A 13,109-nucleotide genomic window follows, 5' to 3' on the forward strand; every position below is an offset into this window, starting at 1 on the left:
AGTCTTTTCCCACTAGAGTGTCATGTAAGGCTTGAGTCCAGTATCTTATCATCTAACTGAGTTCCAAGTACAGATGAGGCTCTGCTATGCCATTTTGTAATTAGAGAAATGCAAAACACAAATACAGCGAGCTACTTGTCTGCACCTACTACATAGGTTAATGTTAAGAAAGACTGAGAATATCGAGTGTTGGTGAGGAATTGATTGGAACTCTGGGAGTGTTAAAACCACTTTGTAAAATGACTTGTTTGTTTATTCCTTTTTTTAAAAAAAATAAAATTAAACATGCTTATAGACTTTGATCTAGCAATTTCACTCCCATATTTACCCACAAGGACTGAAGCCTGCATTCTCCTAATACTTGTACACAAATGTCATAGCACTCTTATTTAGGATAGGTTGCCTTGGCCAGGGTGTTGACTGGAAATTAGCACATGGGAACTTTCTGGGGTGATAGAAAGATTTTATGTCTTGGTTGCTTTTGGTTATATGGATGTATGCATTTGCCAAACTTTACTCTAAAGGTCTTTTTTATTATGTTAAGTTATTTGTAAAAATATAAAGTGGAAGTTTCTGCAAATGTGGGAACTCCGTATAACTTTAGTATGTATGTCAACTATTTTATTCCACATTAAGATTTTTTTTTGGCATATTTAGGCTAACCATGGTTTGATGTGAAAGTTTGATTAACAGTGCTGACATTGAAGAAGCTCTCAGCTTTCTGCTGAATTAGAATTAGGCTAGCAGGGGTCAGACAGCAACATTGACCTTGTAAGTGTGAAATTTAGGTATTTCACCAGCCTCCTTTCCTCATTTCTTGCTGTATATGTTGTAGGCATAGCACATTTTATACATTTAGTTATTTTTGTCCTTCACAATCAAATGCTCCTATACAGTATTTGTTTTTTTCATTACATAGCTTTTTTTACGTTTTTATTTTTGCTCTTTTGCACATAACTATTTTCATTGTTTACTATTCATGTACTTACCGGTAATGGGTTAATAATGTCCATAAAATGCCTTAGAATTAAGCACAGGTTGTACCAAATACAGATTAACAAATACTGTGATAGCCATGATTAAACTAAAATGATCGTACACAACCACTAAATACCATCTAATGGCTATGGGCATGCCTGAGGAGCCTTTGTTGTGCATTTCAACTTCCGAACTCATTTAAAAAGATGGTTCCAACATAAGATTTCTCTTAAATCTAGCCAAGTATAACTTGTGATCTCTTCAGATCCATAGGGAAGTATAACATACTTTATTTTAGAAAACCTTTATAGTGATTTCACTTTTCAGTTGGTACAGTAATCCCCCAAATGAGAGTTTATCAAAAAAGGATGGAAAGGGGAAAAGATGGTGGTTTGAGTATAGATGAAATAATATTGACTATGGATTGATTATTGTTGAAACTGTTAGAAAAAAGTATCACATCAGCATTTTGTGTATGATAAAGAATCTTGAGTTTTATATCTCATCTCCTAAATCAGAATCTCTAGGGAGAAGCTACAGTAATCTAGTAGTAATTTAAAAAATACCCTAAGTGAATATCGTTTAGCTAGTTGTACCATGGCACCCGAGGTTTCTTTTGTTTTGTTCTCCTCCTCATGAGCAGCTTTTTTTTTGAAACTGATGGGAAACTTTGTTAGGATGGTCTATGAATGGTTTTCCAAATCTCTTTATAAAAATATATCTCTCTCTCTTGCTAGATTATTCGCATCTGCCTACAAATCCACTGCTGTGACTCTTGATTCACATTCTGCTCTCTCTACTGCTCTATTTTTCCAGTGTCTTTTTTAGCAAAACTACCTGAGTTGCCTGTATTTGCTATGTCAGATTATCCTCTTCCTATTTCTTGAATCCCCTCCAAACAGTGTTTTGTCTTACCACTGCCCAGTAAGATAATCAATGACCTTTACATTATTACACAGTGACAGTTAAAGTTCTTACTAAGATAGTTGATAACTTCCTCCTTGAAACATTTTTTTCCATTTAGCTTTTAGGATATCACACTTTGGGTGGGTGGTTGGGGGGTAGTTTCTCTTGACTCACTGACTGCTTCTCTTCAATGTTCTATTTCTGGTTCTATTTCTTCTTTATGACCTATTTTTATAATATCTCAGGGCTCAGTCATTGAATCTGTTTTCTTCCCTCCCTTCCTTCCTTCCCTTCTTCTTTTCTTTCTTTTTTGAACCTGTACTCTTCTGTCCACATTCATGCCCTTGATTCTTTCATCGAATTTCATTACTTTAAATATCATCTCTAAACAGATAACTTACAAATTTATATCCTCAGTTTGGATTTCTCCCCACATCTCTGAATACCCATATCCAACTGCCTATGTAGGATCGCAGTAGGAAAGCTTTCAGGTATTTCAAGCTAAAGTCTTGAAACACAAACTTCCTTCTCTCTTCTCTCTAACCTGCTCCTTCTGTAGCCTTATTCCATCTCAGTTCATTGGCAATGCCATTTTACCAGACAACTATGTATGTGGAAGTACCTTGAGTGACAGATTAAGTGGCCATCTTTGCTTGATATATGCAAAGGTATTTTTTGTGGCATGTACTATGGGTGGAATTTGTGGAGAAGGTTAAACAACTCAGCAGTCCTAAACAATTTAACATAGAGACATATAGCCCAATATATTTAAAGTGACCCTGTAAATTCTGAAACACACTTATTAATATCTTTAAAAAAATTATTTATGATGTATATACATTAATGCTGTTATTTTGGGTTTTGGGCTGTCTTATTTTGGAATGGTTACAGGTACAGAAAACCTAGCAATGGTTTAAGCAAATAGGGGTTTAGTTTTCTTATAAACCAAGAAATCCAGATATTTCTGTAGTTCAGCTACTCAACTGTGCTATTAGAGACCCCCAGCTTGTTTTGTCTTTCTACTCTGTCAGCCTTTTTGGTAGGTTTTTAATCCTCATGCTTGTTGACTCATGGTCATAGGATAGAAGTAGACATGTTCACATCTGTCCCTGGATAAGGAAAGCAAATGTTTTTCCAGGGCCAACCCCCATCGCACCCCCAAATTAGACTTCTAAGTATATGTCGTTGATGTTAACTGTGTCATCCATTACCTGTTCACCCTTCTTGGAAAGCTCAAAAGTGGGTTTTTAGCTGGGTCTATTACCACCCTGAATAAGGAAAATTCTGGAAAGGGGGAAAAGACTGGTAAGCAATTAACAGTCAGTGTCTGCTGCATAGAACCATCAAAAATTACTAAATTTAAATTGGTGATTAGAGTTTATTTGCTTGGGAAAACTTTATTATTTTTCAGTAAGGGCAAATAAATGGGGTTTTAATGGTAGATAGAGAGGTATTTATTATTTGATATAGATGAGGGCTCTCAATAGTTCACAAATGTGTGATGAACAGTAAATCCAGTGACTGGTTGAGAAGGTAGCCATGTATTTAGAAGTTAGCAAATTTGTGTGTGTCAGTTTATGGGGCTGAATTATTGAGAATTTTAATTTACATTTTGAGGTAAATAAGAAATTAGAAGAGATATTCCTTAAAGTCATAAAGATCTATTTTTATTGTTAATTTTGTTTCTTTTTATGGTTTCCATAGAATGTTGGCTCAATTAAGAAACATCAGGGAGATAAATTCAACCCAGTGGTAAGTAGTTTTAATTTCTTTTGTTAGAAAATGTTTGGGTTATTATGCCTTTTTTTTTGGTTGGCTTCTCTTCCTCCATTTGATTAGAATGTTTTTGTGTCTGCCGTTTTAAGTCTGATTTCTAAGTGGCTCTTATATCACAACACTAAAATTCTAATTAGCGGTCCCATGTTGATCACTTCCTGTTCCGATCAGGCCAGTCTTTCTCCCTTTGGTTTATTACTTCTTTGTAGTATTGTGTAAGGGAGGATCTCTTTGGGTCTTGTTATTCATTCCCTTTCATATGGTGCTTTCCTCTTGTGACCTCAATAATTAAGGTCCCCCTCCTTTCTTATCAATCAGAAGTTTTTAGTCTAAATTGGAATCCATTTTTGTATTGGTTCAGGCCCACTGAATTCTGAGGTCTAAGTTGCTCTTTCCACTGTCTCTGTCCACAGGAAGTTTTGTTTTCTTTTGTTTTTTGGGGGGGAAGTTTTCTTTTGTTTTTGTTTTTTTGAGGAAGTTTTCACTTGAAATGTAAACTCTTCGCAGTTTCCTAGAGCTGAGTGTCTAATCTTTTTCTGAATTCATGGTCTCTTCTGAGAAGTTCTGCAGTATGATTACCACTACAGAAAAGCCTTGGAAGTCTTTTTACCTTTATTAACAATTCTGCCTTGTAACTTGCCTCCTACCTCAAGTGCCCTGCACAGATGACTTAAATATAGTAAAATAAATACACTTTTTTTTTTTTTGGCCACACTGTGCCGCATGCAAGATCTTAGTTCCCCGACCAGGGATTGAACCCGTGCCCCCTGCATTGGGAGTGCAGAGTCTTAACCACTGGACCACCAGGGAAGTCCCTACACTCTTAAACCATGTACATTTGGTAATAACATTTCATGTCCCTTATTCTCAGCTGGGAGTTATACTTCCAAATCCATTATGATTTCTGGAAAATGGATTTTTTAGGCCATATCTTACAAGTTATTGCATACTATCATATAAATATAAGCATACAGTAGTTATAATATGAACCAGAATAATAGTTTGAAATATTGTATTAGTGCTGCCTCCTAGAACTTTCTGCAGTGATAGAAATGTTCTGTATCTTCTGTTATTTAGTATGGTATCCATTAGCCACCTGTGGCTATTGAGCATTTAAAATATGGTCAGTGTGACTGAAACCAGATTTAAAATTTTGTCTGATTTAACTTGAATTTTCAGGTTAGTGGCTACCAGATTGGACAGAGCAGATAGAGTTTTTTTCCCGTTTTTCTTAAGTGTCCCCCTAACTCATTATCAGTTGAAGTCTTAGAATCTCTTGAAAAAGAAAGTGTATATTCATTTTTAGAATATTTTTTTATTATCTCATTAAACACAAGTATGAGCTAAATTCCCCTTTAGGGATTAAATTCTTATTATTAGATCAATAAGACTGCTTATTCTTATCAGTAAAATACACCTTCATATAAACATAGATTAAGCATATTCAGTAAACTTTATTGACAAAGTAATTTTTTGTTTTTCTTGAGGTAATAATTGACATATAACATTGTATTAGTTTCAAGTAATACAACGTAGCGATTCAGTATTTGTATATGTTGCAAAATGATCCTCACAATATGTCTAGTTAACATCCGTCACCATACATAGTAACAATTTTTTTTCTTGTGATGAGAGCTTTGGATCTACTCTCTTAGCAACTTTCAAATATACAGTACAGTATTATTAAGTATAGTCACCTTGCTGTACATTACATCCCCATGAGACAAAAATTTTAGATAGAATCATTTGATGTTTGACATCATAGTGTAAAGGAGGAAAAATTTTTCCTTCACCCTCTTAGGGTTCCTGGCTGGGTGTGAAAATTAAACTGACAAAGACAGATTAAAAGGAGAAAAATATATACATTTATTTAATGTAAGTTTTAAGTGACACAGGGAGCCTTTGTAAGGAAAGGAAGACCCAAAGAAACAGTTAAACCTGAGTATTTTTATGCCGTGTTTGATGAAGTGGACAGTTGTGTAGAAATACTTTAGATCAAAGAGTATGAAGTAAGTGTAGTAAACTGGGGGAGATTTAACAAGTCCTGTTCATTAGAATTCTTCTTCCTTTGTCTTCAGAGATACCTCCTGGTATAGGGAGGGCACCTTTCACAGGAGGATTTTATTACCTGTTTCAGGGGAGAACGGCGTGGAAGGTCAGAGTGACCTTCCTGCTTCTGCTATTTTATCAAACTCCTTTAGCTTAAAATATTCAGTATGCCATATTTTGGGGTGCCATATTTTGGGGTGGTTTGTCCTGAACCCCATCGGTAGCTTGTTTTTGTAAACCCTAAAGGAAAAGTATGTAGTAAAGACTTACTGATATTTGAATTATTTCATGAATCTGAGTTCAAGTATATCATTATATATTGAGAAGCAGTATAGTGCACTACAAGCACAGAATCAGTTTCTTTTTGGAAAAATAGGGATAATAATAATACATGCCTTAGAAAGATACACGAGGATGAAATGAGAATAAACATATAGGTTTTTTTTTGTGTGTGTGTGGTACGCGGGCCTCTCACTGTTGTGGCCTCTCCCGTTGTGGAGCACAGGGTCCGGACACGCAGGCTCAGCAGCCATGGCTTACGGGCCCAGCCACTCTGTGGCATGTGGGATCTTCCCAGACCGGGGCACGAACCCGTGTCCCCTGCATCAGCAGGCGGACTCTCAACCACTGCACCACCAGGGAAGCCCATAGTTTTTTTTAAATATTTTATTTTATTTTATGTTTTGTTGAGGCACGAGGGCTCTCTAGTTGTGGCATGCGGGTTCAGTAGTTGCAGTGCGCAGGCTTATTTACCCCACGGCATGTGGGATCTTAAGTTTCCCGACCAGGGATCAATCCATGTCTCCTGCATCGGAAGGCAGATTCTTAACCACTGGACCACCAGGAAAGTCCTGAAACATACAGTTTATATAAAGAATTTAGCACAGTGCCTGGCACACATGGTAAGAATAGTCAGATTTTTTTTTTTAATTGCAAGGGAAATACTTATCCTATTGTCAAACTCTTTAAGAATATGATATAATTAGAAGAGTTAGAAGCAGTGCCTTGCAGAGCCACATTGGAGCCTGAGGCAAAAGAAAAAAAATTAGTCATACTGATTCTGTCTTTATTTTTAAATTTACCATTTTGGTCATTAATGGATTATTTTTCAGTGATTTGGATTTTTTTTAAAAGATATTGCATTAAAATATTGAATTTGATTACTGAGTTTGTGTGTGTGTGTGTGCGCGTGCCTGAGGCATTTGCTGCACTGGCTTCAACCTAGCCTTGGCTCTGGGTAGAAGTAATCTAATACTCTCATAGAGTCTTCTGCTTAGGGCAAGAATTTATTATTCTTTTACAAAGAATTGATAACATTAATTAGCAATCATTTATTGATGTAGGCGTTTCTTTGGTAGTATAATGTTAGCCTCCTAGTTGGAATTAATCTCTGTATGAACGTTGTGTTCTTAATAAAACTAGCCTTGAGAATTTTCACTAATTCAGAATTGAGCCTTTCCCCCCAATTAGATCGAAATAATGAAGTCTGCACTTTACTGGAGCAAATTTCTTCTCTATTGTGTAAACTTATACACATATAAGACCTATAAACTTTAGAAAAATTAAAAGAACAATATTAATTGAAACAAAATATACTTGGCTTAGATTGGAATTTTGATGTGGGAGAGTTACAGGAAAGTTAATGGCTGGTTAGAAGACCTGAAAATATCTTTGCACTCCCACTTTCTACTCAGAACTACATAGAGTCAAGTTCTTAATTGAGAAACAGCTCTTAGTCAGAAATTAAAGAAATATCTTTGTTGTATTAGGGTTTTTCTTGTTGAGGATGAGCAGACTAATAAAGCATGTTTCTTTTTAAAAAAATTGTTTTTAAATTAGCTTATAATTGCTTTACAGTGTTGTGTTATTTTCTGCTGTACAACGAAGTGAATTAGCTATATGTATATGTATATCCCCTCCGTCTTGGACCTCCCTCCCACCATCCCCCATCCCACCCATCTAAGGACATCACAGAACACTGAGCTGAGCTTCCTGTGCTTTATAGCGTGTTCCCACTAGCTGTCTGTTTTACGCATGGTAGTGTATATATGTCAATCCTAATCTCCCAATTCATCCCACCCTCCCTTTCCCACCCCCATGTCCACATGTCCATTCTCTACGTCTTTGTCTCATTCCTGCCCTGTTAATAGGTTCATCTGTACCATTTTCTAGATTCCACATATATGTGTTAATGTACGATATTTGTTTTTCTCTTTCTGGCTTACTGCACTCTGTAAGACAGACTCTAGGTCCATCCACATCTCTACAAATGACCTAATTTCATTCCTTTTTATGGCTGAGTAATATTACATTGTATACATGTACCACATCTTCTTTATCTGTTCATCTGTTATTGGACATTTAGGTTGTTTCCATGTCCTGGCTATTGTAAATGGTGCTGCAGTGAACATTGGGGTACATGTGTCCTTTTGAATTATGGTTTTCTCAGGGTATATGCCTAGTAGTGGCATTGCTGGGTCATATGGTAGTTCTATTTTTAGTTTTTTAAGGAACCTCTATAGTGTTCTCCACAGTGGGGTTCCCTTTTCTCCACACCCTCTCCAGCATTTGTTGTTTATAGATTTTCTGATGATGGCCATTCTGACCAGTGTGAGGTGATAACCTCATTGTAGTTTTTTTTTTTTTTAAATTAATTAATTAATTTTTGGCTACATTGGGTCTTTGTTGCTACACACAGGCTTTTTCTAGTTGTGGCAAGCGGGGGCTACTCTTTGTTTTGGTGCCCAGGCTTCTCATTGTGGTGGCTTCTCTTGTTGTGGAGTACAGACTCTAGGCCCGTGGGCTTCAGTAGTTGTGGCATGCGGGCTTCAGTAGTTGTGGCTCGCAGGCTGTAGAGCGCAGGCTCAGTAGTTATGGTGCACGGGCTTAGTTGCTCTACGGCATGTGGGATCTTCCCGCACCAGGGCTCGAACCCGTGTCCCCTGCATTGGCAGGCATATTCTTAACCACTGTGCCACCAGGGAAGTCCCACCTCATTGTAGTTTTGATTTGCATTTCTCTAATAATTAGTGATGTTGAGCATCCTTCACGTGCCCCTAGGCCATCTGTATGTCCTCCTTGGAGAGATGTTTATTTAGGTCTTCTGCCCATTTTTTGATTAGTTTGTTTTTTTGATATTGAGCTCCATGAGCTGTTTTGTATATTTTGGAGATTAATCCTTTGTCTTTTGCTTCGTTTGCAAATATTTTCTCCCATTCTGAGGGTTGTCTTTTCGATATGGTTTCCTTTGTTCTGCAAAAGCTTTTAAGTTTCATTAGGTCCCATTTGTTTATTTTTGTTTTTACTTTCATTACTCTGGGAGGTGGGCCTATATGCTTATAGAAGCATATAATTGGTTACTTAATGGATCATTTTGTGAAGTACAGAAGTGCTTGAGTTTAATTTGAACTTCACTATATATAAAATTTGATAATAAAGCAATGTTAAATGCATTCTATTTAATGTGTTGGGGAGGAGATATCTGTGATATCTGTGATATGTAATATGTGATATGTAAATGTAAATATGTGATATGTAATATGTGATATGTAAACTGTGAGAATTGAATTGGAATAATTTGTTTTGAAAAATTGTTATAATACATGTTTTCACTAAATTTAATTTTGTTTGTATATTGCAGTGTCTAAAAATGACTACAAAACGAAGTTTGTTTGTGCGGTTGGTACCATGTCGTTGTCTACGAGGAGAAGAGGAGACCGTCACTACTCTTGATTATTCTCATTGCAGTTTGGAACAGGTTCCCAAAGAGATTTTTACTTTTGAAAAAACTCTGGAGGAGCTCTACTTAGATGCTAATCAGATTGAAGAGCTTCCAAAGGTATGTTAATCCAGTCTTTCAAGAATTGCCTTTGGGGCTTCCCTGGTGGCGCAGTGGTTGAGAGTCCGCCTGCCGATGCAGGGGACACAGGTTCGTGCCCCAGTCCGGGAAGATCCCACATGCCGCAGAGCAGCTGGGCCCATGAGCCATGGCCGCTGAGCCTGCGTGTCCGGAGCCTGTGTTCCGCAACGGGAGAGGCCACAACAGTGAGAGGCCCACGTACCAAAAAAAAAAAAAAAAGAATTGCCTTTGCTTATTTTTATGCCTAGAAATATGATATTCCCAATGTTGCCATAATGCTGTATGTATATATATATATATATATATGTGCATTGTTTCCCGTTTTTTTGGTTTAATTTCACCTTAGCGTGTGCAACATGACTCAAATTTTTTTAGATAGAATTTTTAACCTTTATCTCTTCAAGTTAATTGCTTAAATACTTGTGCAGATAATTTAAAATTTTGTATTTAATTCCAGTACCTTAGGCACTAAGGTAGACAATAAGACTGCACAATTTCTGCAGCCAATAGATTTAACTAGACAAAGAATTGAAATTAATGTTTTTCTGGTTTTCCTGAGACATTGATCTACATTATAGTTATTGAGGATAAATTGTCTTTTCGGTTATCACATCAGAATTTTGCTTTTTAACAGCTTTGTAGAGGTATAGTATTCTGTTTTCCCCATTTCAGTTTATTTGGAAAAGTTTTGGAGGACTTAACATTTCTGAAATGTAGGAGCAACTAGCAGGAGAAAATAGGTTTGTTGCCATGAAACATCATCTCACATTAACAACTTCTTTGCTAAAATTTTTTAGTGGCGGCTACTTTTTTTTCCTTAAATTCTAACCTGTCTTCATCCTCTACTCAGTTTCTTTTTTTTTTTTTTTGCGGTACGCGGGCCTCTCACTGTTGTGGCCTCTCCCGTTGCGGAGCGCAGGCCCAGTGGCCATGGCTCACGGGCCCAGCCGGTCCGCAGCATGTGGAATCTTCCCGGACCAGGGCACGAAACCGCGTCCCCTGCATTGGCAGGCGGACCCTCAACCACTGCGCCACCAGGGAAGCCCCTCAGTTTCTTATTGTTGCGCGGAAAGCTACCATAGTTTTGTCAGAGAGCTTTACCACCCACACAGCAGTGGTTTTCAAGCTGTGGGTGAAGACTCATTAGTGGCTCATAAAAATTAATTTAATATATGGGGCATTTCCAAATAATGAACTATTATTTGGACTGGAAGATTTAGAAAATAAAAAATACAGGATACCCAATTAAATTACACTTTTCAGATAAACAGTGAATAATTTCTTAGTATAAGTGTATCTCATGCAGTATATAGGACATACTTTCACTAAAAAATTATTGTTTATCTGAAATCCAAGTTTAATCAGGCATCTTGTATTTTATCTGGCAACCTTAACTGTCATAGAGTAGAAAATAAAGAGGGTTGCATGTATCTATTGTAACTTAAAGCATTTGTTTTAGATTTGTGTGTGTGTATATATACATACCGGATGGCAGCAGGTTTTTTTTGTTTTTTGGGGTTTTTTTTTTTTGCGGTATGCAGGCCTCTCACTGTTGTGGCCTCTCCCGTTGCGGAGCACAGGCTCCGGACGCGCAGGCTTAGCGGCCATGGCTCACGGGCCCAGCCGCTCCGCGGCATGTGGGATCTTCCCGGACCGGGGCACGAACCCGTGTCCCCTGCATCGGCAGGCAGACTCTCAACCACTGCGCCACCAGGGAAGCCCGGCAGCAGTGTTTTGAAAAAGGTTTTCTTTGGGTGGCCAGTAGTAAAATCATTTTGAAAGTAGTGCTATCCAAGATTGTCTTATTAAAAAAATCTGTGTATAGATGTGGATAAAATATTAAAGGTTGTGGGTTGCATGTTCATGAATTTCTCCCCTAAGTTGTAATAGGGTGCTTTGTAATTGACTGTTCCCTTGTATATTGTTTTTCAGCAAGTAATTTATCTTCCTTAGCTAGTTCTCCTAGAGTAAATGGAAGACTAAAATTAGTCCCTTTTTCTAATCACCACCAGCAAGGTCTCAGTCTGGGGACTGTGTTGAAAAGAGAGGCTTGCTATGATAGTGAAAATAACTGAATCACTTATCATGCCTAGCAATTTTCCATTTTTGGAAGAATGCTCTTCTTAAATAGGACTTATTCAGTGCCATCCTGTGCATAGTTCTGTTTTTTTCTAAAGACTCTTCTTTTTTGGAATAATTCTAAATTCACAGCAAAATTAAGAGGAAGGTACAGAGATTTCCCAAATACATAGCCTGTCCCCACACATGGATGGCCTCCACCCTTATCAGCATCCCCCACCAGAGTGGTTAAACCACCAGAGTAGTTAAAACCGATGAACCTATGTTGAAAAATCATAATCACCCAAAGTTCATAGTTTACATTATGATTTGCTCTTGGTGTTGTGCATTCTGTGGGTTTGGACAAATATATAACGACATGTATTCATCATTATGCTGTCAAACAGAGTATTTTCAGTGCCCTAAAAATCCTCTATGCTCTGTACAGTTTTTTGGTATGGGGCTTAGAGGTAGCCCATTTACTTACTGCTTTTGGTTAAATATATTTTGATCACATTTCATTATTGTGATTTTAGCATAACAGTATATTTGCTCCCTTATTTATTTTGTGCTCCCAAATCAGAATTCTATATTTTAAGTCATTTAAAATCAGTTGTACATATTTGAATTTAATTTATATAAACTTTCATTTTGGAATAAGGATGCTTGGAATACAAGATCCAAAGTTTACCATATTTAACAGCCACTTATTTTTTATGACCTTAGCAGAAAATACACCATATGCTTATTTTCACTAAGTGCATTTCACCCAGGGCAGAAGTATGAGGATATAAATCATTCTGAGTAGTCCAATTGTGTTCAGATCCATAATAGCATAAAATAATAAGAGATCTTCCCTGGTATTTGTGTAGGTATAACTCATTCAGTTTTAATGATATTAATAATATTTGTTTGTGTAAAGGTTAATAAATGAAATATTTAAGGAAACTTAAGGAATAATCAAAATACTTCTCTACCTTGTTTCAACAGCAACTTTTTAACTGTCAATCTCTACATAAACTGAGTTTACCAGATAATGATTTAACAACATTACCAGCATCTATTGCAAATCTCATTAATCTCAGGGAACTGGATGTCAGCAAGAATGGTAAGATTTTTTTTCCCCCTAACTTTTTGTACTTGGGAACATGTTATATTATTAAAATTTCTATTGTGTTTTAGCAAATAAAAAGAATTAAAAAGTCAGATTGTAATGTACTACCATAATTAACTTTCATATATATATAAATGATCTATGAGACTTTAAAGGCAGAGAGTAAGTATAAACAATTTTAAATGACTGTTTAATTAAAATGCTGTGGGTAAATGCATGTACATATTTATATATCCTTATATCTATTTTTTTATATATATTTACAGCCCTGTTTGTGATGGTGAGAAACTAGTAACAACTAACTCTAATGTCTGTTGCTGATTACATAATTTGATGCATCCATAAGAGTGGAGTGTAATGTAGCTCCAT

General features: G+C 36.6%; 1 protein-coding gene across 8 annotated transcripts in view; it reads left to right on the top strand.

The window, feature by feature from the left end:
- Positions 1-13,109, top strand: part of ERBIN (erbb2 interacting protein) — a 109,754-nt gene that overhangs the window by 30,743 nt on the left and 65,902 nt on the right. For all 8 annotated transcript variants that reach the window (XM_060143027.1, XM_060143026.1, XM_060143029.1 and 5 more), the window contains 3 exons: positions 3,589-3,636; positions 9,350-9,547; positions 12,617-12,734. In XM_060143027.1, the coding sequence (XP_059999010.1) occupies positions 9,359-9,547; positions 12,617-12,734 (307 nt within the window). In that variant the 5' untranslated portion in view covers positions 3,589-3,636; positions 9,350-9,358. The remainder of the gene's footprint in view (positions 1-3,588; positions 3,637-9,349; positions 9,548-12,616; positions 12,735-13,109) is intronic.

This window comes from Lagenorhynchus albirostris, chromosome 3 (assembly GCF_949774975.1).
Source record: "Lagenorhynchus albirostris chromosome 3, mLagAlb1.1, whole genome shotgun sequence".
Lineage (NCBI taxonomy): Eukaryota > Metazoa > Chordata > Mammalia > Artiodactyla > Delphinidae > Lagenorhynchus > Lagenorhynchus albirostris.